General features: G+C 37.5%; 1 protein-coding gene and 1 long non-coding RNA gene across 6 annotated transcripts in view; one reads left to right on the top strand and one right to left on the bottom strand.

Annotated features, from left to right (window-relative positions):
* Positions 1-25443, bottom strand: part of RPS6KA3 (ribosomal protein S6 kinase A3) — an 84826-nt gene that overhangs the window by 47451 nt on the left and 11932 nt on the right. For 3 of the 4 annotated variants that reach the window (XR_013945022.1, XM_080576381.1, XM_080576380.1), the window contains exon 2: positions 23702-23758. Coding sequence is in view for 3 of the 4 variants with exons in the window: in XM_080576381.1 (XP_080432507.1) it covers positions 23702-23758 (57 nt within the window). In the remaining variant the exon portion in view is untranslated. Of the gene's footprint in view, positions 1-12454; positions 23608-23701; positions 23759-25443 lie in introns of those variants that run through there. The other variant, XM_080576382.1, reaches the window with a different exon arrangement.
* LOC308187950 lies at positions 4-19358 on the top strand. Of its 2 annotated transcripts, XR_013945024.1 has the most exons (3): positions 4-4917; positions 5039-11773; positions 11804-19358. It is a non-coding gene; the product is annotated as an uncharacterized lncRNA (long non-coding RNA). The 2 variants fall into 2 exon arrangements; XR_013945025.1 differs by having other exon boundaries at positions 4-11773.

Genomic DNA, 25443 nt, shown 5'->3' with positions numbered 1-25443 from the left:
GAGCAAGAAAGGTGAGTAAATTTACATTAGTGGTGCATCTTCCTGAAGCATTTATAAATTCACAATACATTAAAAAATAACAGTGCTACTGAATCTAACCAACTATACGCTCCCCAAAGTAGATAAAACATTCAGCAATACCACTCCCATAATTAAGGCATTTACAAAAAAAAAAAATTTATCTGGTACAAAAGGTAGTATTAATTTAGTGACCATGTAGCTTAATCCCTTAGAGACATACCAGAACCCAGACAATAACAGAGTTGATAGTAACAAGTCAGCAGTACCCAAGTTTTTGTGCCTAAGCCCATGTTGTTTGGTTCATTATCTCCATTCCAGATTTACAACCCAGAAGTGGAAAAACAAAACTTCTTAAGAATTTAGTTCTCTTAAAGCATGTAATAAGCGGACCAGATCTCTTAGGAAGGTGTTCATTTTTAACGCTTGAATGAGGATGACTATGAGGCAGTGGACCTTCTAGTCATTTTCTGGTCTTCACTTAATTTTGTATTTTCTACTAAAAATTTCAAAATCCCCTGAAAAGCAACACTCCTTGCCACACAAGGAAAGAATTTCAAAACTTATCAGCAACTGTTCAAAGGCAAGAAAAAATGCATTCTTATCAGTGTCACCTAAACAACTATCTAGGCATTATACATGACCCAAACTTACAGCCAGTGCTGCTTAAGTAACTTCTATGATAAATACACCAATAACAATTTCAACTTTTTGTGCATTCCCTTCCTATTCTTTCCAGTGAATAAAATAAAACTAAGAATACCTTCCCTTTACTTAATGAGGAACTCAGGTTTATTTCACAGAATCACAGGATGGTTGAGGTTAGAAGGCACCTCTGGATGTCATATTCAACCCCCCTGCTCAACATGGACACCCAGAGCAGGCTGCCCAGGGGGCTTTTAAAGATCTCCGAGGATCTCAGTTCTCTTAGCCTGTCCTCACGACAGATACTCCAGTCCCTCAAACACCTTAGTATCCCTTTGCGGTACTCTCTCCAGTAGCTCTCTTAACACTTGTACTGGGGAGCCGAGAACTAGACATGGCACTCGGTGCAAAATAGAGAGGAAGGATCACCTCCCTCAGCGTGCTGGCTGTAAGGACACTTTGCTGGCTCACGTTTACCTTGGATCCATCATCTCCAGGTCCTTCCCTGCAAAAGTATCTGTCCAGCTGGTGGTTGGCCCACTGCTGCTGCATGGAGTTACTCTACCCCTGGTACAGAACTATTCACACCACAGTCTGTTCATTGAGCCCATACTTCATTGTTTTCTATTTAAGGATCTTATGGGAGACTGTCTTCCGTCTTACTGAAGTCAAAGTAGACAATATCCACTATCTGCCTACCCGTTTCATTGTGGAAGGTTATCAGGTTGGTCAAACATGATTTCACCCCTGTGAATCCATGTTGACTAATTCCAATCACCTTTTCCTTCACACACACAAATAGTTTCCAGGATTAGGAGTTCCCTTGCTTTCTCAGGGGTTGAGGATGACCATCCTGTAGTTCCCTGGGTCTTCCTTCTTGCTTTTTTTGAAGACAGGAGTCGCATAAGCTCTCCTCCAGTCCTCAGACACCTCTCCCATTTGCCATGATAACTGGAAGATAATCAAGCGTGGCCTCACAGTGACATCAGACAGCTCCCCTCAGCACTCATGTGTGCATCCCGACATAGCCGATGAACTTCACATATGTCCACTTTAAGTACTACGTAACCCATCCCTCTTCCACCAAGGGTAAGGTCTTTCTTGCTCCAGATCTTCCCCTTGATATAAATGTACCAAAATACATACTAATTCTAGTGACAGAGGAGTAGACGTAGCATTTTAAATTTGTGCTTCTGCAGGACTCATTTATATATTTTTCAAGCATTCAGCAAAATTTACGTGCATGAATTATTGCTAAAATTATAGTTTTGTACAGTCATTTTAATACCACATACAAATGCACAGTAACTGTCCATACATGTCTACTGAAACATACTTCTAGATCACTGTTTTTCTTTCAAAGGACTCTTTTCAAAAGGTTAGCAACCAAACTTGGAAACAAACTGCACACAACAAATCCTGAGCACGCACATCTATTCACATATATAAAAATAATTCCAACGTACGCTTTTAAAGAATGCACAGAATGTACTAGCAACTGTTGAAATGAAATAGTGAAAAAAAATAATGAAAAGAACCTAGATTTTTCAAAAACTAAGACCACCAATAAAGACAGGTGCCAGTCTCTTGTAAGACAGACGAAACTCCACATGTGCGTGCACGTATGCCGTGTACTGCTCCTAATGTCAGAATCTATCCCAAACCTTTTTTCAAGAGAAAGTTATGAATACTTCGATCAGTGACTCAAACCTGAATCTTTAGAGAGCCTGAAAGAAATGTTGGTTCCTTCTACTTGAGAAAGTAATTACTGTTGGTGGGTATCAGCATTTTTATGCTTTAACTTAACATGCGATCAACTGGATAACATACTACTTAAACCCCTCACTGCAATCTTAGAGAATCCCAGGGGAGGACTAGCACAATAGAACAGGTTGCTAAGCACATATTCCTTTGTACACTTTGATCTGCTTCAGCTCAACTGTTTTACCTACTAACTCCTTTGGAGTCTTCGGAAAGTAAACAAAAAAATTCCAATCTTCTTGTTATCTAGTCAGATTCAAGGACTCAAATTGATCCGGTATGCACGTTGTTTTAAAAGCATCACAAAAGGTAACAAAGACATGAAAGAAAAGAATATTCACATGTTTTCTATAAACAAACAAAAATTATTTTCAAATGCTATGCAATTATTATGTAACAGACTTTCCAGTGGTTATTTTGGGCACCCTCTTAAAAAACACCACTTCACATTCCTGATGCTAAGTGAATACTTCCAGTCTTCACAGTTTCTCAAGGTTCAGATACTTTTCAGTCCTTATAAGGCAGACCTAATATAACTCAGTTTTAAACAAACGGGAACTCAGATCATATCCTACTTTAATAGCTTGTCCTTAACATATGCTTTGGAGCAAGATTTATGATGAATATATACCCACAGATTTGCAGTTTCCTCTTCTTTCTACATAATTGCTGAACATTTGTTATTTTAACCTAAACAGTATTTTGCAAGTGCAGCTAAAAATACAAAAGTTCAACCTTTTATAGAAATGAGAATTATATGCCAAAGTAATTAACCCTCACTGTACCCATTATCTACCTGAATTAAAATATAAGCCTCTCACACTGCAGAAATGGAATGGCTATTTCTCAGCCACCAGCACTAATTATAGTAATTGATAGCTGCTGTCTTACTGTATAGTCCAAAAGAGAAGCCATTCAGTCTAGTGCTGAATTTGCCCTAATTTGCTGATTTTCTCCATTCCTGCTCATTCCTGAGATACTTAGAAAAAAACATTTGACTCGTGATGGGCTCAAATTAAATAGGATGACATATAGGATGCTGAAAGACTCTGGTCCTCCTCTCCTTTCTTCCATTCCCTGACAGCTTTCACACCACTACAGAGACTCACTCATCAGTGCTTCGGCTGCTACAGCGGTAAGACAGACCCTTCCTTCCAGTTATAATTACAGCAGTTATTATCCAGTTATAATTACTGCCCATCTTTTATTTCTGTTATTTATAAACTTGGAAAGCTCCCTTTTCTCAAGCCTAATACTGCAACATTGTCTAAATAGAAATCCCAAGAAATTTTTCTTTTTCTAGCCACACAGCTCTTAAGGCTTTCTGCACACTGTAAAGTAAAACTGCCATAGAAAGACACATTTAATATAAAAAATAACATATGCTGTGTTAGTCAACTTAAAGTGGTTGCTACTGGCTTCCGTTATTGTGAAACTAAATATAGAGCACAAGGAAACAAACAGAAGGTAACATTACACCAAGTTTCCTTAACATTTCCTTAACAGTATAATAGTGTTAAATCAACGCTGTCCCAGACGGGAAGTCAGTGAAAAACAAGTTTGAGTATGAATATAAAACATCACTATTTTAGAATAACTTCCTGCATTGATATCATTTGCAACTCCGAACTGTGCTGGTCAGTATTTCAGTATAGGTAAGTTCTTCGTAATGTACCTCACAATTTCTGTCTGTACACAGGAATACAAACACAGGAAAAGAACGCTGAATGGACTATATTCCACAGACGAATCAAATCTAAAAGAGAAAAGCTAAGAAAATTTATAATTCATCAACCGCAAGGGTGACTCTTTTTTTCTCTTTAGGAATCAGATGCAAACTGGAATAGGAGATATGCTTGTAAGAAAAAAAAAAATATATACACACCTTCTAAGCAAGCAGTGAAAAGCTATTTAACCATTTTTAGGATTAGGCCATTATTTTTATTGCGCATCACTGGAAAAATTCCGTATTTTATTCCTTATTTTAAGTACTTATTGAATACTGAATGCTTACTTTACTTCTAGTATTTTAATTTATATTAATTTCCTTGATTAATTAACTCTGCTGTAATACAAAACACTTGTATTTGTTTCTGAGATCTTATTACAGGAACAACTACTAGATAACATATTAAAAGGAAGCTGGACTTCAAACCCTAAAGGAAGTAGAAACAGAAGAGCCTTACTAGTTAAACATTTCTCAGTAGTAATGAAAAAGCCCTGAGAATCAAAAGAAAAATGAGAGTTTGTCTATACGTGGAATCTCCCATAATTTATCCTTTGGATTTCTGAATTTTCAGCAGCAGATCTGAAAACAGGTCTGTTTTTAAAGAAGTAACCCATGCAGAACTGGATGCCATAACACACTGCTTGCTTGATGTGGGTCAGTTTATCTGCAGACCTTGATCTTGGAAACATACACCTCAGAAAAAATGAAAAGAAATCAGGCTGGTCTAGGGCTGGTCCACAACACCATTCCTATCATACTTACAGGTTCGTAATTTCCACTTCCCTTATTGCTCTGAGTAATTCTGACGCTTTCACAGATTGTATTTCTTTTCTAATAAATATAGCAGCAAAAAAGAGTACATAGCCCTTTTATCTCTACTTTCAGTTCCTCACTGCAGGTGCCACAGAGGACAAACGAAGCTGAACATAACGTGACAGTGATGTGAAAGGAGAAACAAGTAAAAGGGGGTCCATAAACCAAATTCTGGCATCTGGGCTTAAACCGTCTGTAGTTGTTTTGAGAAAGAGTTGCCAAACACATACTTAAAACAACCAAGGGTTGAGAGTGCCATGTGTGATATGCTCTTGTGGACAACTTAAACCTGATAAATTTAGAAAAATATAATAAATGCCAATTAGAATTTGAACAGTACTTTAAAAACCAGAAACATGCTTAGTCCGTAAATTTTACTTTAAAAATGAAAGAACAGTGAAACAACCAACTATAAATTAAAAAATATTTAAGTGTATGCTCTGATGCGGACAAAATCATCTGCACAGAAAACTCTGAATCATCTGAATGGGCGGCCCAGAAACAGACTTATGCCCTTATTCACATGACGGAGAGGAAAGCTATCAGGAATACGGAGCATCAGCATGTGGAAATACCACAGGCATCCTGCTTGCCTAAAATTCTCAGTTTCAGATTCCTGAATAAATGCATAAGCACAGTGTGAACATGGACAGCGACAAACACGACAAATTCCAAAACACTGGGACAGAAACTGGAAATGTACCAAGAAAGTTACCTTTCTTTCAAAGCTGTGTAAAAATTAGATATGAATTAACTTAAAAAGAACATCAACGAGTACACTGTTATGTTCACTTAGAGGATGTTTGTTTAGGAAAGGTATCCCTGGAAGACAGATTCCTCATTTTCTGGGTACTTAAGATTGTATGAATATGAGTATAAATATTTTTAATAACTCAAATATGTAATCATAAAGAGTTAAGTGTTTAGAGACAAATTAGTTCATTAGCTTCACAATGAGTGACGAAGATCTGAGTACACACTTGTAGTGGAAGCATAAGTTAATTGTGACATATACACTACACCAAAGGGAAAAAGCAGCAGCTACGTCAGAAATGTAAACTTTTACAGCCACAGTATAATGGAATGGTAAATTATATTTAAATGGTATATTTAAATTGCTCACACATAGGTGACTTTTAGTGGGTGTAAAGTCATGAAGTGACATTAATCCATAAAGGTAAGAAAGAAATACAAGGAAATGTTTATAGCCTAAGCCACCCTAAGCATTCAGGTCAAATAGAAGGTGACTCAAAAAACCAGACCCACCCCGAACAGGAGGACTCACTGCACTCTCTCCCATCAACTTCAGTGAAATTACATTGAAAGCAGATAAAACACAGAAAGCTGATCAAAAACTAGATATCCAAACATCAAATCTCTAACAAAGATATGCATGTACAAAGAGATTGAGTAGTGGATGTGTTAATTCCATTATAACAGCGTGTTTTTTTTTTTTTTAAATGCATTTGTGGTCAGCTATGTGCAGAATAACAAGCAGTTTATTTTTATAATACCACGAGCAAAGACAAGTATATGCTGAGTGCCTGTAGATTAAGACTTTCAGACTTTCTGCAAGAACATTTATATTTAACACACTACAGTGTTCAACTAGTTTCAAAATAATTAGCTTTACAATTTTAATGACTCTGATGCCTGTTCTTGTATAAAATGAGTGTTCTAGTTGATAACAAACAAAAAAGGGAACAGCTAAATGCTAAAAAAAAAAAAAAAAAAGATTATCACTATACCCAAAACCTACTAGAAAGCTTCTATTAAATACAGAAACAGATTTCCAAGAAATTTTTCCTTATTAAGAAAGTAAATCAGGTATGGATTTAGAAAACCCCACAAGTTCTCATTATGAAAAAATAGGACGAACAACTGTATTCTAACTTGAGTCCTTTGCATCAGGAAGGAATTATGAAAGATAACACACAGCATCCGTATTCAGTTAAGAAAAGGGGCAGCAGTGACTGCAAAACAAGGTCGCGTGTTTGTTTGCTTTCCCAGAAAACTAATTCTCCTTAGGCACTGGTGAGAACCTCCTGGGAGCCGCAGTGAATTTCAGTTGGCAGGCAGTTAAGCACCGACCAAAAGAATTTTCCTTCTGCACACTTGCTGACTACATGAAATACATCACGAAATACACCGTCAAATCTGTAACACCTGAATAAAAAATTCAAGGTTGAGAGAAAGAAAAAGGCAACATCCCCTCCTGTGTCTAACAGAGATGGAAGCTTTCATAACTGACATGAAGGAACAGGGATAAGACTGACCCTCATGCTTTTAAATAAACATAACATCTGAATGTTACAACGATTTCTGGACAAAAAAATACCATGGTATGTTTGCTTTTGGAATTCAGAAGCAACTTCCCTATCAGTAGGGCTTTCAAATAAGCCACATTTTTCTAATATGTAATGAGGCTCAGATGACTAGGACAGACATGGCTTACACATACTTGAGTTCATCAAAACCCAGTGGGTGAGAAATCAGTCATAGGCAAAAAAAAAATCCTTAGATAGGTCCTGTATACAAAAAACTTCTTCCTGGACAGCAAATATTGTTGACACGCTGACCAAAAACGGTAAAAGTGGCGTTAAGACTTTGGCATTAGATAAACAGATTAACAAATTTTAATCTCAAGGAATGATTAAAATTCTGTTCTCAGTGTATCTGTAATTCTGCAGAATACCCCTATCTTCACACAGTATCTCCAACAACCCTAAGAGAACTTTCATCTAAAAATACAGGTGTTCATCAGAAATACATTGGTTCTTTATATCAAAGATTTTAATCTAAAGAGAATCCAGAATATCTAAACCAGGTTAAGTAACACTGGAGAAATTAACTTCAATACTGACATTCCCGATTTCAGCATTTCCAGGTTTCACCTTCACCTGTTAATTCTGTCCTGCTTTTTTAATCGAGTTAAGAAGGTGCAATCAGGAGCATCTTCTACGTATAGGTACTTGCAGGCTTAGCTATGCCTTAATTTCCCCCTTCAGGTAAGTGAAGGTTAGCTCAGTGTTTTTTTTCCACTGTAAAGCAACCTCCCAGCCCCTGGTCTTGAAAGGGTCTTCCCGAATCACTTTTTGGTTTTGATAAACTTCATTTTTAATGTTAATTTGGAAGCCCTCGCATCACTGCTGGGCTCACAATGGACATAGACCCCTACTACTCCAAGTCCATATCTTCCTGCTCAGACCCACGAGAACTGCGCTTACCAAGGCACCGATCCCGAGGCTGCACTCAGATGAGTGGCAAGTGACACTGCTCATCCTCTCCCAGTCACCACTTTCCAATGGTAAACACCATCACCATGTCCAGCACCCCAGCTCATGCAAAATTCTTTGTTCCTAATACAAAATTTAGCACTTAACTGTGTCAGTCTAGGTATTCTTAAAATAGAAATCTCCTACTAAAAGGACACTGTTAATGCACTAAGAAATGCTGGTGGGATTCCATGAAACGCTTTTCGGGAACCACTTTATTAATATTTCCCATTTAAAATAACATTTTGAAATTAAAATTAATTTCATATAATATGCTTATTTTGTAATAGAGATAATTTATGGATGAGAAAGAGCCAGAATCACCATTAGGGAAGTTCATGCTTCTGGAATCACAATGTCAGTACAGCCCAGATTCTGCAGGAGAGGAAAACCTTTCTGCTACCTTCATTCACAACTATGTCAGACCAGCATTGGTGAATATTCCCTCAAAGATCAGCCATATTTCCAGATAAGACAGCCCCATAATACATTTTAAAAATAAGTTACTGAAATAAAGATACAAATATTTCAATAGTGTTAGGGTGCCATCTTTTTCCTATAAAACAGGAAATAGTCATTTCTAAAAGCGCAAAGGGCAGTTTATAGCGACCGTTCAATGAGTGTATTTATTCAATTGCCCTCAATGAATTTTAACTTAACTAACAAACTCACTGCTCTATCAGTTTACACTACTGACCATACAACTTTCAAAAAGCAAATCCAATGAATAAAGAGCTCATTGTAGTTTTCATCTTCCACTTCAAAGTTGAGCAGCAGCAAAAATACTGCTTTTCTCAGCTTTCACTTGTCTTAGCTACGTAAGCTACATGGATATTTTCCATCTTCTCTAAGGAAGCAGCAGCTTTGTTTTCACTCCCTCAGTCTTTTTCAGGAAAGTTTTGCTTCCCCGAAAGAGATAACTGTTTTCAAGGCATGCATATGCTCAGTACAAGTGAAGGTAAGGACGAACACCCAAAAACGGATTCCCCACCAAGTTACTTAACGCTACTCCAACGACTGCTGTTGAAAGTCTCCTTTTACTACTCTGTTAACCTTCATTGTACTCAGAGTTCATTTTTCTGACCATCACGGGCAAAATATCGTTGATTCCTGTAATCAAATACTCAGTATCTCAGAAAAGGTTTCTATGATATTAAACCTCATTTCTAAAGTTACATGAAGCAGTAAGGACAGTAAGCTTATTGGATATCAAGTGATTTCAAAAGGATGACTCAATGCTGGCACAGCTCCGCAGCTCATATACATAATTTCCTTTTCCTCCCCTCCCTTGAGTCAGGAAGTCTCCTAGATGCACTTACTTTCCTAGCTTGTTTTGAACGTAGAATGAATTTTCAGTGCTACCTGAAGAAATAAAATCCATACGAACTACGCATTTTGAAGAAGAGCCAGCAAACTGAAAACCAGTATTTTTACCGCTTGTATTAGAGCTAATGGAAATCTTTATTAAGTTAAAAATGGGAGTTAAAAGTGTGAGGAATGCACTATGGTAGCTATTTTAAAAAAATTCAGACATGTTCTATATACATTCACATATTCTATACTCATTATAGTCCTACCTCTAAATTCAAAACTACCCTTGAAAAAAAAAAATCTATGTCCAACAATTATTTCATAACTTCCCATCACTTCAGTGAGCAACATCACTGACGTAAACCACGGCATAAAACCAATTCTTATATTTGTGACTAATATTCAAAATTCAAGTCACTTAACAGACCTAGCATGTATTTAAATTCTTGTAAGTATACAATTGCTTTAAAAAGCTGGTTAAAACAGCTACTACTGAAGTAGTAACTATTCTAATACAACAAAAGACAAAGCATTGCCATGCTTAAAATTAAGCTGATTTAGGGATATTCTGTGTACGTTCTCTTTTACACTAGTACTTTAGCAAAGCAAGATCAGAGAAGTTGTAACTAACGGGGACATTTGAAGTCAGAAAAAGTTTTTCCACAATTTATAAACTTTGCTTCTTTTTAGGATGGAAAAATGCTTAAAAAATATTAGAAAAATTCTCAATTTCATTGACGTCATATTACTTGTGCATATGGTATCTATTATTTTTACCTGGCAGAAACAATACAATTTCCTAAAAGCAAACTTGATTAACAAGTGCTTAATTTAACAACTAAAAAAAACCAACAGAAACATGAAGTCTCCAAGATAAAAAATGTGCAGACATTATAAACAAAAGTCACTGTATTTAGGCGCCTCTTCTTTACTCTCTGCACCTTCTGCTCTTTTCCATTCATGGTTTTCTAGCGTACTACAACAGTTTTAAGGTCCCAGAACATGTCTATATCCACATTTGTTCCAGGTAGTCAACTCATTCATATAATGGAAACCACAGACCTGGTTGCTGAGATTGAATTCCTCCCATTCTTTTGGTGTTTCAGATGAAGCAAGACAGGAGTTTGAAGAACAAGTCCTGTCTCAGAGCACTGCATCAATGGATAGATGAGGAGGCTCTTTGGATAAACGTGACTGGCCAAGGATAGGGGAGTGATTTTGAAGATACTTTTCCTCCTCAGACTGAAAACACAAAGGCTGGGGCAGAAGAAAGGACCATACTCCTTCCTACCCGAAAGAACTGTGAGGCTGTTCAGCAGGTAAAGATGAGGAATACACATAACAATTTTAAAAGCCTGATGCTGGTCACCAAAAACAGTTTTGTAATGTCATTCTCTTTTGATCAAACATCACAAAATTATCTCATGAACCAGATTGTGCACGTCAGCATTGGAAAAACATACTCACTGGGTGGAACTTTCATTTCCCACTAACTTTGATACAAGCTTTGTTCCTCTGTAAGCACTGGCATTTAAGAGCACTGCAATTTAAAAGTTTTTTTTTTTGTATTAAATGAACTACTCTGAAAGATCCACAAATGTATTTAGTACTAATCTACGAAAACTATGAATCTTGCTTTTATTCAATAATATATTCTAAAATTTACATGGTCTGAAAACCCTTCGCTCAGGGTGTACTGTCTAGCATTTTAAAAATCAATAGAATTTTAGAGACAATATAGCCAAATTGCTATAGGCAGATAAAATAGTGTCAATTTTGATCAGAGACTAAGAAATATCTTTCACCTTGCTTGTGGTAAAGAACTACAGTTCATTGCTAAGTAGAAAAATGTTTATTTTATAGGGTCACTTTTAAAAAAGCTGTGTATACCGTACCCTATGTTCTATTGTTTTACATTCACGTCCTGTTTCAGTTACAGCAAGCAAATTAGACTTCAGTTTCTAACACTTACTGCAAAGTTCAAACCAGTACGTAGGCCAGTAGATGTCAAATTACTATCCCTTTTATTTACAAACTAGTAGACATACATTGCTTAGGATGTTACGACAGTATACAAGAAAGTTTTACACTGAGAAGTATTTGTAGACTTACAGGAGCAGAAACATGAAAGTTGATCTAGGTTTCGGTGAAAATTCTTAAATACATCGCAAAATTACATGTATTGTTAAATCGTTAAGAAACAGTGCACAGTCACTAGTTTGTCACTGTAGATTTATAGATTTAGATATAGTTCGTCACTAGAGATTTTCTTAACTGAAAACAACTTTTATCCTTAAATGCATAGGTTCAACAAATTATACAAATTCAGTGTAAATTATTCTATGTAAGTTATTAATGTAAATTATCACCTAAAGATGAAATAACCATAACATGAACTACAACACAAGTGTCACTATTCCTAGTAGCATTTTCAGAAGTAAATACTAACGAGCCCATGTTATTTTAACTGTCACGCCACAAATAACTATACCTTATAGTTAAAAGGACTACATAAAATTTAACTATTAAAATAAGTTTTAATTTTAAAAATAGAAACATTTTTAATAAAATAAGACTATGAGTGAGAAAGCTTAACATACAGCTATACTCATACTTTTTTGGAGAAAATAGTAAGTATTACAGCATTTTCAGAGGTAAAAACTTCCCAATCAGGCTGTCAGCAGGTACCGAAATTTCTACAGAATATTATAGGAACACAAACTCCCTCCCACATCCTTTTTTTTTTTTTATGGAAAAGAATATACAGAAGCCTTTGTATACAAGCAGCACTGATCACAAAGCTGTGAAATACTAAAAGTGCTTTGAAAGTAGAAGCTTAAACCCTACTGATGCTCTAATAAATCTCTCCCTTAGCTTTTTTTAAATAAGAAACTAAACTCACCCGAATAGAACGAGCACGGAGAGCCAGAAACTTAAACATGACTAAGAAACCATGATGTTTAGATTTTCTGACTGAGCGATCATAAGTCTAGCAGGGAAGACCAACCCTAGCGTTTTTGCTGCGACCAGCTGTTCCGGCAATTAGAAAATTTCCTGTCAGGCAAGTCAGACACAGTTGGGGGTGGGGAGAGAGAAGGGGGGAAAAAAAGGTCAGAAAAAAAAAGAAATCGATTTTTTCCCCCTGTGGTCAAGAAAAACTGGGCAGCGCTGGTACTCATGTTGCTGATGCTGTAGAGATCAGCACAGGAAACTTAAGCAGATTGCCTGATAGCAACGTGCTGTTGCAGATGTTATTTATTTCTCCTTCCCAGAAAAAAGAACAAAAAAGATCAACATCTATTTCAGAAATCAAGCTCCTAAGCAACATATTGAGAATAGCAACTATTTTAAGTGCTGCTTATGATATTTGTATTTTTTGTGCTCAGTTGCACAAAAATCACTACTTTTTAGACTTCAGTGCAGACAATGTGGTTTGCTTATGTTTAGTGACTACTTTTATTTACTAGGGCTGTTCGAGGACAGAACTGACCTTGCACACGGGCCTTTGAAACCCCGCACACTGAAAATGCTACACAGATGTTATAGAGGTTAGGCCAAGACAGACTACAGGAATTATTTGAATTGGATCACCCAGCTCAAGTGTCTGACTTAAGCACAAATATTACAAATGCTCTGTACAAAGTGAATACCTTCTTAAATTAATATAAATACCTAATCTTTCTTTTAGTGTTTGCAAAATAACTTTCAAAATGTTTCTTAGAATTAGAATCAATTACTTCCAAACAGCTAGAGAGCACGTTTTCAGTTTGATCTCTCTGTGTTTAGTACCTAAGTCACTGTTACGTGTATTGACAACATAAGGATCTCTAGCTTTAGTATTTATTAAAAAACACTGAATTCTGCAGTCCACACTCCATTATAATACGTAGCAAGACTGCTTTTATTCAAGCAATGAATAAATAAATGCAAGTAACGACATTTAGGTAACAGCATATACACATGCTCAACCATAAATAGAGCCAGGTGATTCCATTTAGCAAATCTGTACCAAAGGAAACAAGGCAAAATACTGTACACTTCCTGCACAAGACATTAAAACAAACAAACCCTCCAAACTACCTTTCTTGATTGGGATCTAACAAGTACCTGGATTACTGCAATTTTTTCTTTAGCTTTTAATTGCTCTTCAGAAGAGAAAGACAGTGATTTATTTAAGTGAAAGAACATGTTGCTTCCCTCTGTAAATCACGTCCTGGCTTTCTACAGTATCAGTTTTTAACTTTGCCTTTAAAACCCGCGTTATACACCTCTCCAGCACAAGAGACCCTCTTGCCCAAATGAGGAGCCAAAATAATGACTCCTCATTCATGGTCCACAAGCAAAAATGTGCCTTTATGTTCTCTTGTACTTCTCTGGGTGTTCATTTGCTCCACATCCGCAAGCATGGGTCTTTATATCTGGTACATAAAATTTAAAACAATTGCTATTATAAATTACACAGACATTCAGTAACCACTACTGCACCTCAACTTCTCAATTACAATGTCCTTTTTATACTCCAGGGTATTACAGCCTGTTTGGAATACACAGCCTCTACTACAACAGCAGTAACACAGCATGAAAAATGATTCAATCTTTGCTTTGGGATAAACAAGGCTTCTTGAACACTAGGAGGTTACACAAGGATTTCAAGTATTTCCTAAATGGTACAAAAATTACTTGAAATTACTCTCTTCAGTTGCTTTAAATCCCCTGCGACTTCCCCCTCAAAACTGTAGTATCTCAAGAATTGCAGTTTAATAGCGATACAAAAGTGTACACTTGGAAGGAAAAAAGGGGGGTGGGAGGGTCAGGGGGGATTATTCAAGCTTTCTCTGCCGTGCCCTGTCAAGCATATGTGTGAATGCACTAAAAGCAGAATCATCACGAGTCTCCTTCAAATCACTAAATTTAAGTCTATGGTGGGATGAATTGCTAAAAGCAGAAATGGAGAGCAAGTGAGACCTATGTTAACTATAATGTTCTTTCAAGCTGGGAACATACCGTGGGTAAATAACCATTTTCTTCTCTTTTTCTAGTAAGGGTGCGAGTGTATTGCACTAGCGAGCTAGCTCTGTCTGCTAAAGGCGACACGAATAAGGCATTTCAACTGCTACATTCGTACAATTACTGACTACTGCTCCCCAAACCTTTTATTTGACCTCCCGGAGAAGTACAAAGCACAGTGCTCAGGGGTCAATGGGGTTACTTCCCAACAATAGTTCTCCTATAACTGGCATGGGTCTGCAGCAGGTGGAAGAAATTTCTTGTGTTCTGGGAGAATAAAGCCGGCATGGTTCCCAAAGAGCACTACTAGCCAACCAGAAACATTAAGATATATGCTACATAATTCATTTAGAGAATCTCTGAGAAGAGAGCTTGTCCTTTTAAATATTCCTTCATATGAGAAGGAGACAGGTTAGAGGGCAGCGGTTCCCCAACAGGGAAGCCTGTGATAACAAGGACAAATTGCTCCAGCAAATTGCTCCCCTAACCTTGAAGTCTGATAAGCTTTTATATTATACATGCTTATCAAGAAACACAAGTGTCCCCAAAACAAAAGGAATTTGCTATGCCTGTCAGCGACGGCTGAGTCAATTGCAGGTTGGATAAAAAAAAAAAAGCACACAATTCACAATGCATTTCCTCCTCCAGGAGGAAAATATAAAGTGAGCTTGTCTCCCGTCCTCCCCTTCTGCACTTTTAACTTGGATGCTCTGAACTTAGAAAAATGAAGGGAAAACGCCATCAAACTTGCTATCCAGACAGTCAAAGGTATGGAGCTCACGGCTTCCACAGAGAGCAGGAGAACTGAAAGATGCTGGAGGAACTCCCCACGCAGTACAGAACGTGGGAATCCCTACGTTTTACTGAATAAAGTGGTACACACTACAGCTAGACACCCGCTTTTACACATTACCAGAAAAACCTGAGGCATTTCCTCTATGTGGAGTCCACTAGGTGAACCGGACGTTTTCCCATACCCTCAGCCCGAGAAGCATAATAATGCATATGAAGTCTTACTGTTGCCAGACAAGGAAGGCTCTGTAGTACAGACTGCCTTCAATTATCTGAAAAAAAAAATAAAAATCCCAAAACAAAGTACACAAGGACTGAAAAATCCTCATTTGATGAAGGTTAATAGATCAGGTACAGAAAGCTACTTTTTGGAGTTTCCAGAAGCTGAATAATATACTTATCTTCATAACAAACATGTTTGTATAGCCAAGGCAGCAATATTATATTAATCAGAGGGTGTGGCAGTTTCCATCTGCTATTTTACAGGCTTTTCAGGGCTACCATCTGTTTTCTCTTCATGTAACAAGTAAGCAGATTGACTTTTAATGTTGCTTACATGCTCAAATTATTCAATTTTCTGATCAAGATCCAGAAAGCATGCTGCACCTAAGACACCAAGCACTCATTGATGTCTTCTAATGGATTTCTGAAAGAGTTTTGCTGTAACCTTCCCTCAACACCTGAAGACATCTTGGGGGAAAAGAATATCTTAAGCCTTGTCTTCTCTGTATGGGTTTGATGTATAAATTAACCTTTCAGATCAAGAGCTTTGCAACATTTTACAAGGACGCTGTAACTCCTTACGTAAGGACCACTGAGTTCATTCTTACATAGATAAGATGTATGTACTTCAGTGTAAGTCTAGAGAAAAAAACAGAATTTATTCTGCCTTTTACAAAGGAAAATTTGAGCATAGAGAAGGCATTAACTGGATTTGATTTTTACAGACAAATGTTTTTTTTTCCTTGGAAAACTTACTTGTTCAAGAATCAAATTACTTTATTGTAAAATAGAATTAAATATACATACGTACACATGAATAAATACAAATATATTTAGTAAAATATATTTGTATATGTATATTATTTAGCAGAAGGAATGTAAGAATTATGAACCTCCTTAAACAAAGTCTTAGCTTAGTATTTGTTACCCAGACTGCTTCCTTCATTACACACCGGGCACTGTTTCATTAAATGGTCAGATTATCTGCTGGCATTAACAGAAACTATGACTTACTTCACAACAAGGAACATGGTGTTATACTGAATTATGTAATATATAGTTTCAAAGAATTGCATTGCTATGGCTGCAAAGCTTCCTCAGTTTGATTTCCACATAAACAGGCAATAACCACACACTAAATAAAGTGTAAGCAATGGGGAAGAATAACTTGACTGTATACCTCATCTCTCAGGAAAATACAAAAATATTAAAATGCCACTGTTTTACTACTGATAACATAGTCGAGTAGCTGTTTCAGCTAATATTAGACAGTTCTGTAGAAACAGACAAATCCTAACCACAGTGCTCTGTGAACACTTGTGAGCTCAATCATTTCCGTAATATCTAAGAAACTCTAGCTAGGTCTTAAAACCCCTACCGCAGACTTCGGAATGTACATCAAAACGTTGACAAAACCACACACAGAAAATTGAAATATGAATGTTATGCCAGCAAAAGTAAAACAAGTGTATCAAAATTAGCATCGGCAATACGTTCACTTTCACATTAACACACACACTTTTTTGCTGAATTACTTCATTTCAATGTTTTATCTTTTTCATTGCTGGTGACAACAAACGAGATTACCCCAGATTACTGTGGTTTAGTGGTACTGCCTGAATAATGGCGGGCATAGGAGGATTACATATTCACATGGGAATTTTCTATGTAGATTTATCTTTGTTCACTAGATTTCAGTTATCTTCTGTAAGACTTCTCTGATTACAGTCTCAAGCCTTTCTAAAGGTCTAAGATGTTTCAAATACTACACATTTATTTTCAAAATTCTCCCAAGTATGTGTGTCTGTATACATATATATATATTTAAAGTTTGACTAGTATTTTACATATACTATATACAGTGTATCAAACACCTACGTATGCATAATGTAGAATGTCAACATTACTACATAAAGTTGACTGTTCAAGGCCAGTAATTGGACAAAAACTATTTCGCCCACATGCTTCAAATTATTTTTCTAATGCATTTTAAATCTTTTTTCTAAGATCATGTTTTCCTCATAACCTCTTCTAATAAAACACTGATAGGCAAGACAAAGCTCACCACTTTCATACCTCCTGACTGCAAACAGTTTTCAATTCTATTGAGAAAAACAGACATTAACCACTGACTTTTCTTTACAAGTCTAGCTTACGTTACCTGTTGACTACAGTCCTAGTTATTTTAGTTACATGTTTTTAGTGAGTGGATGAAAGCCAGCAAGATTTAGTTTTCCATCATCCAGATCAGCATGTTTTAATATACTGTTTCATGTTTCACTTCTATTTAATTCTACATGTTTACATTCTACTTATTTAAAAGTAGGGTTTTGTTTAAAGTTATACCAAAACATACAAAAAGTGTAACAATACTGCTCAACCACCCCCACTGGAGACAGCATTTACTTTTTCATCCCAGTTGCTTGTGCCTGAATTATTTCCACTCTGGCCTGTACTAAAAAACAAACAAACAGTAACCTTCAGTCCCTGTAGGCTGCCGAACAGAAACTTATGTCAGCTTTTCCTGCAGTTTACAAAGCATTATTAAAAACCACCTTTCACAAATTCTTGGAACCTAGTATTTTTGTATTTTTAATATTATGCTTAAGCTAGCAGAGTGCTATGATAACCCACCAGTTCTACTGCTGCTTTAACAACCAAATTGAACCTAGATTAAAAAGAGTAGCAAAGTGTGCATCGTGATTTTGAGAACTCAAAACATTTCATGTGCTCAGTTAATTAACTCGATCTCTATGGACACAGCAGTAAAGAAAACAACAGTAGATAGCACAAGAGTGAGAAAGGTAGCAAATAAAAGGCTTTAAATTGCTTCCCTTTTTCAGTAATCTTCACTTAAGCTTTCACATCAGGTCAAACTTCAGCCAGTGTATTTGTTCTTACATTTATTTCCTGCCGGACCCAGGTTATTTATGACATTCATCAGATACTAAATGTTGACTTAAGTTATGAAGCTAGATATAACCAGCATATTAATTGTAATAAAACTAGAATATTGAACGATTCCTCTTTTAAGGGGAACAACACTGAACTATACAGCACCTTGGACTCCTCAGAAACAGGTATGTACCCTTACATCTCCTGCTTTTCTTACAACAAACCACTGAGTTTGAATCAAATCTGTGCAACTCAGACTCTCCTGTCCATTAACTTCACTTTTGGGCGAAAGAACAGGGATCTAACAATGTGAAACTTATCTTTTGATGTGCACAATACTAGGGGGACTTCCTATGCAGACTAAATTGCATTAGGCTTTTACATTTGTTTTAAACTTCTTATCCAATTTGCATTATCAGCATATTATCCAAACATTAACACTGCACAAGGATGCATTATTTCAAGCTTTCACCCTCTTCTCTCTACACAGAGCTGTGGCAACTCTCTATCCTGAACTTGCATACATTACACAACTGTGAGAATATTGTCTTCTGACCTGATGTACAAGAGTCTACACATGCTAGGCCCGTTCATGCTACTGTCCTCAGGTTACAGCAGAGAAATTTCATGGATTGTCAGTGAACAAAGAAGCCCTTTTCAACATAAGGTTAAACAGAAGAATTTAAATGAGTTTCAGTGGCAATTTAAAATTAGTCTTTATCTTATACCGAAACAGACATGAATCACAAAGAAATCTACTGCATCTCAGCTGACGTAGTATTTTAATAGCTGACAGTATTTTAATAGCTGACAGTCAAAGACTAGCTTCCAGCTATAACTGAGCAGCTGTAGTATTTTTTTAGGGAGTCAAACCCCCCCCCCCCCCCCCCCCCCCCAAAAAAAATTGTCAGCAGTGATTTAAAACAATTTGGCTTTATTCACCACAACCTAGCAATAAATGAAACAAACAAACAAACAAACTAAAATACTAGTCTGAAGGATTAAAATGCTAAAACAATCAAACAGCTCAAGCATCATAGAAAGAATATTAGAGATTTTTTTTTTTTAATGGCTGAAATCATGGTTAAATAGGTTGCTCCCCCCCTCAAAAGTAAGGGTTTGGAAATGTCTGAAGAAAGTACAGGAAATCACCTGTAAGTAATCCCACAGTTATTAAATCTTGAAAGAGAAATCTGATAATTGTGGTGGGCTAACCTTGACTGGCTGCCAGATGCCCACCAAGTCATGCTCTTGCTCCCCCTTATCAATGGGACAGAGGAAGAAAATAAGATGTACAAAATCTTGTGGGTTGAGATAAAGGCAGGGAGATCGCCTACCATTCACTGTCATGGGCAAAACAGACTGCTGGGGGAAGATCGATTTATTGCCAATTAAAAATAGAGTAGGATAACAAGAAAAAGACAAAACTAAAAACACCTTCCTTCCAGGCTTAACTTCACTCCTTTATTCCTTACTCTTCCACATCCTTCTTCCCTGTGACCCCTAAACGGCACAAGGGGTTGGGAATGGGGGTTGGGGTCAGTTCCCAACACTTTGTCTTTGCTGCTCCTTCCTCACACTTCTCTCCTGCTCCACTGTGGGATCCCTACCATGAAATACTGACTGCCCCAAGCATGGGTCTTTTCTAGGGCATGCAGACCTTCAGGAACAGACTGCTCCAGCATGGGCATCCCACAGGCCACAGCTCCTACCAGACCTCCTACTACAGCCATAGGCTCCTCTCCATGGGCTGCAACTCTTGCCAGGAGCCTGTTTCTGCATGACTGCAGCTTCCTCCAGGTCGTATCTACCTGCTTCGGTGCAGGGTCCTCCACAGCCTGCGGTGTGTTACCTGCTCCAACATGGTCCTCCATGGGCAGCTTCACCATGGGCTTTATCACAGTCTTCTCCATGGACTGCTAGGGGATCTCTGCTCTGACACCTCGAGCGCCTCTTCCCCTTCCTTCTTCACTGACCTTTGTGTCTGCAAGGGTTGTTTCTCACATTTTTCCTCACTCCTCTCTCACAACTGCTGCTTAACATTTTTTTTAACCCTTCCATAAATATGTCATCACAGAGGCACCATGAGAATCACCGATGGGCCCAGCAGTAACCAGCAGTGGTTGTGTTTTGGAACCATCTATCTAGCATGGGGATAACCCCCAGACTCTTCTCAAGAGAGGCCACCCCCTCCACTACTAAAACCTTGTTATGTAAACCCAATATAATACTACAGAAAATATCATTTTAGCGGATAAACATGTATCAAAAAGCTCATAGGTAAAAGGTGAAGTTAACAAAAATAAATAAATAAAATGTTACCAAGCAATGGCAATAGTCAGAATATATCAATGAGTATTTGAGCTCATTAATCACTGTTACTAAGATTTCAACTAAAACTGAACACTTTCGCCAAAAGAAATGTTCTAGATCAAAAAAGAATTCAAGTAAGCACTATAGCCTATGTTATGCAGAATACGTAGAACAAATGACCCCCTTTTGCTGTTGCCTTATTATATTGTATTATATTCCTTCAACTCTAACACTGCACTACTTCCGAGTCACCCGTAAGCACATCCTTTGTTTCTTCACACTGTGTTAAAGACATAGGAGCCCTGCATGCTATGAGGAGGAATCAGAAGTGGTTACGTAGCACAGACTTTCAATCTCTGACTTTTCACATCAGCTTTAGAGCTACATCTACTACTGCTACGTTTAAAGACGAGCATGGAAGAGAAAAGACAACTCACTGATTATCTAAAATGGCTCCGCCCACAACATCAGCAGAAACGTAAGCTGTAAGTAATTATATCCATATGCATAGATGGAAAGAGCTTTGACCATCTATCACAAGCTGAAGTCTGCACAATGTACGGTATCAGCATATGAACTCCAATATATTTTACTTCCTCTCCTATGAAGACAGGCTGCGGAAGTTAGGGTTGTTCAGCCTGGAGAAGTGAAGGCTCCACTGGGACCTTATAGAGGCCTTCCAGCGCCTAAAGGGGGCCTGTACAGGGAAGTTGGGAGGGACTCTTTTTTGGGGGGGTGTAGGGGTAGGACAAGGGGTAACGACTTTAAACTGAAAGTGGATGGATTTATATTGGATATAAGGAAGAAATTCTTCACTGTGAGGGTGGTAAGGCCCTGGCACAGGTTTCCCAGAGAAGCTGTGGATGCCCCATCCCTGGAGGTGTTCAAGGCCAGGCTGGATGGGGCTTTGGGCAACCTGGTCTGGTGGGAGGTGTCCCTGCCCATGGCAGGGGGGTTGGAACTGGGTTATCTTTAAGGTCCCTTCCAACCCAGGCCTTTCTGTGATTCTATGATACTTCAACCATACCTGGAGTTCCAAAAATTGTGTTTTATCAGTAAGGCCCTTTTATCACCAAGGGTAACAGTCAGCTAGTGCTGTCTGACACAAAACTCCAGATAAATACTAAAGTTGCCTTCATACCTGAGAAAGTCACAGGGATTGCATGAAGAAACTTGAAGTCACTCATATCTCCACATCACAAGATTTTGTAAACTGCAAGTTTGATATGAAGATAAGGACCTTCTGCAGATTATGTATGAACCTTCTGGACTGTGATCTTTAGCAGCCAGCCCTATGTTCAAGAGACCTGGGTTAAGAATACCTGATTAATGCCTCTCAATAACAAGAGCAAAAGAAACTGCAGCTTCACGGTCCTTCCTCACCCTGGGTCTTCCCTTGAAAGACTACTGAAACCGGAAAGCAAGGAGGACTGAGGTACAGGCTTTTATAATTTATGGATAACTGAAATTAAAAAAAAAAAGTTACAGGGAAGAAAGAAAAAGGATAGATACTTCTTTTTGTGTTCACCTGCCAGTTCAAACTCAGAAGAACCACTTTGTTCCTGTACGTACTTCACAACGTATTAGTTCAAAGCACTGTTTACTCTTCAGATTGATTTACAGCAAACACGTGAGATCTGTATTAATAGTTCAGCCTTAGCCTTTGGCTATTCTTCCACTATGAAAGTTTCTACTAAGCGTGTTTCAGAATTGAGCAACTCATCTGAGAGAGAATGGTCTTAAGTCACCAGCTAAACTGACACCTACAGCTTTCATCTTCAAGTATCTCCATACAAACTTTTCTGGATCCCTCTAGATTTGTTAGCTCTGAACCAATAAACAGAAGTTCTTTTCTACATCAACTAGCCAAAATAGCATCAAAAGAGCAAAACTGGAACCCACAAAGAAAAGAATTAAGAAACCACTGTGCCTCAATTGACTAGCTTTGCTATTCTTGAATACACTCCAGAGAGACATATCTAAACTTTTCAGCTGGAAACACAGGAAGACGACCTAAAATTTAATGTCTTGGTTTAGTATAATCCTAATAATCTATGTAGAAAGGACATAGAAAATCTTACAGATTAAGCAAATATTCTAGTTTCACACAGGTCAAGAAAGAAAATAAGAAATGACCAACACTAACAATGAAACAACATAGACAAACACTGCCAAAAAATCTCCCAACAGTACAGAAGAAACAAAGGCAAGAGCTGCTGTACACCTTACATACCAAACTAGAAGGGGAAAAGCTATGGTATAGGCTGTCACTCTGAAAGAATCAGATTTCATACAGTAAGCACACATGCATCTTCAACGGAATCTGTGTGGAATTTAACTATGAGAGAATCATTTGTTGTGACATGACCACAGCTGAAATCTTAACTATTAATAAAGCACACTCTGGAACTCACAGATGTAAAACATTTTCACCTCTGCACTGATGAGACTAACAGAAGGCAACGGAAGTGCTTTGCTCACTGGCACTAGGAAAAAGCGAACAATAAAAAAAACGAACTACCAGTTTTAAGGTTTGCAAGGATAAGAACAGAGGAGATCAACCTTCCTCCTTGTTCAGGAATGCTCTACGTAGCCACATTTTACTATCAAGACTTCTCACTCCCCAATCCAATTATAATTTCTACCATATTCAGCTTTGTGCTTTCCACAGGAAAGCCTACCTCATACTAAAAATAGTATGGAAAGCAGGAAAGTTCATCAGAACAAACAGTAGGATACCACTTCAGACAAGAGCCAGTGAGAAAGAACTCTGAAAAGTATCAGGATCCTAAACTGGCTTAAGTAAGCTTCGTGGCAAGTAAGCCTAAACAACACAGCTTTATTGGCAACCTGCCTGCAAACTGTGATACCAGTGTGCCATAATACAGTACTATCTTTATTACAACCATCTTTTACTCACAGTTTGTGGGTTGATATCATCTTCTCCCATAGGTTCATCCACAATTTGCTGTCCATTCTGTAAAAAACAGACACAGCAAGTTACTAGAGATGCTGAATCCAGCTACAGAAATACACATTGCTGATGGGCTTATGTGGCATACTCTATAGGATCAAGAGCATATTGTCAAACAAAACAAAAAAAAATTATTGGAAGTGGGCACAAAAGGCTGCCTATGGCTGGCACATGGTGCCATGGCACTCTGATCCTCATGTATGATCAAATTGGATGAAGTCACAGTAAGAAACATGTAAAAAAGTTTGGCATTTTAAGTCTTACTACTACAAAGCTAGAGATTATTTTCTATTACTACAACCTCTTCAAAAAAAAAAAATCCAATAGAGACGGAGCAGCAAAAAGCCACATCAAAGAACAGATAAACAGGTTCTTTTTTAGACCAGTATCTTGTGTGGCAACAGTCAGTCCTTACTCTGCCATGAGTACTACATTTGTAACTACACTATATACTTATAAAAAAATACAAATGCTTACAGTTGCTGGCTAACAAAATGGTCCACATACTACTTTTAGTACATTCCTAAAGACCATTCTAAAAAGCTTTCAAATGTGAAATTTAGTCATACAGATTAAAAAAAAAAAAGCCTAAATGCCTTCTTGGTTAACAAATGCTTTCTTTTCCTTGACAGTGGTTACTATAACTTGGGGAATCTCTAAGTGGCATTTTTTCCCAGAAAGACTTAGAGTGATATGTATATTAGCAAGCTGTAAGGAAAAATATGTTTCCTAAGGTGTGGTAAAGGATATCACCTGGGGCTTTAACTCTTTGCTTGCTCTAATGTTTTACAAAATTTAACGTGCTTTTTGAAAAAAATGAAAAAAAAAATACTCCAAATAGCTGTGTCCTCCAGTACCGGCGGAAGCAAAGTTTTTTCCATTTTTGCATTGTTTTCCCAGAGAACACAAGGCCTAATTAATCTATTTTCACAGAACTTTATCTACTGAAAATAAAGTTACACGGATACATATTTTCTAGATGCCAGAAAGCTAAGAAAAGCTGCTAAGCAGGGTTCAGAGATTTGAGTTTCGTCCTGCAAGTTCCTTCCCACAGTTCCGTTTTTCAACAGATTTCTTGGGTGGAACCTTCCTTGTGTTCTTCTGTAACAACTTCTGATCAACAGAGTCTTCTGGCTTGCAAGTGGCTGGAGGAGAATATTTTCTATGAAAAGACAGATTAAACCTCAGCAACTTACGAACTGTAGTTTCCAGATATGCCACATATACCAAATGTTCCACCTCAGATGATTACCAGCTTCCTACCAAGTTCTTCCCTGTGCATTTTTTGCTAAAAGATACAACTGGATAAAGCTAGATTATGAGAGTTATGGATTGCCCAAATATAACACAGGCTTTTTTTTTTTTTCTTTTAATGGGAGGAAAGAAGAGGGCCCAGCTGATTCTGTCTCCAGTGCAGAGCTCACGTGATAACACTGTCATTTTCTCACCTGAACTGACTTCAGGAAGATATTAGAGACTTCTGGTTAGACACCATGTTTCCATGAAGGAAGGAGTAGTAAGAAACGGCTTCACATGTTACTACAGAGGTTACTGGTTACTTTCACAGGTTACTACAGAGGAAAATACAATTTTTATTAAATTCTCAGTTAAGAGCAGTCAGCATTATACCTTCAAATTGTACAGTTAGGGGTTATTTGCTAAGACGATGTTCCAAAAAGCCTAAGCTT

The sequence above is a fragment of the Anser brachyrhynchus genome (assembly GCF_964034855.1).
Source record: "Anser brachyrhynchus genome assembly, chromosome: 1".
NCBI lineage: Eukaryota > Metazoa > Chordata > Aves > Anseriformes > Anatidae > Anser > Anser brachyrhynchus.
This window is presented reverse-complemented; position numbering and strand designations above follow the sequence as displayed.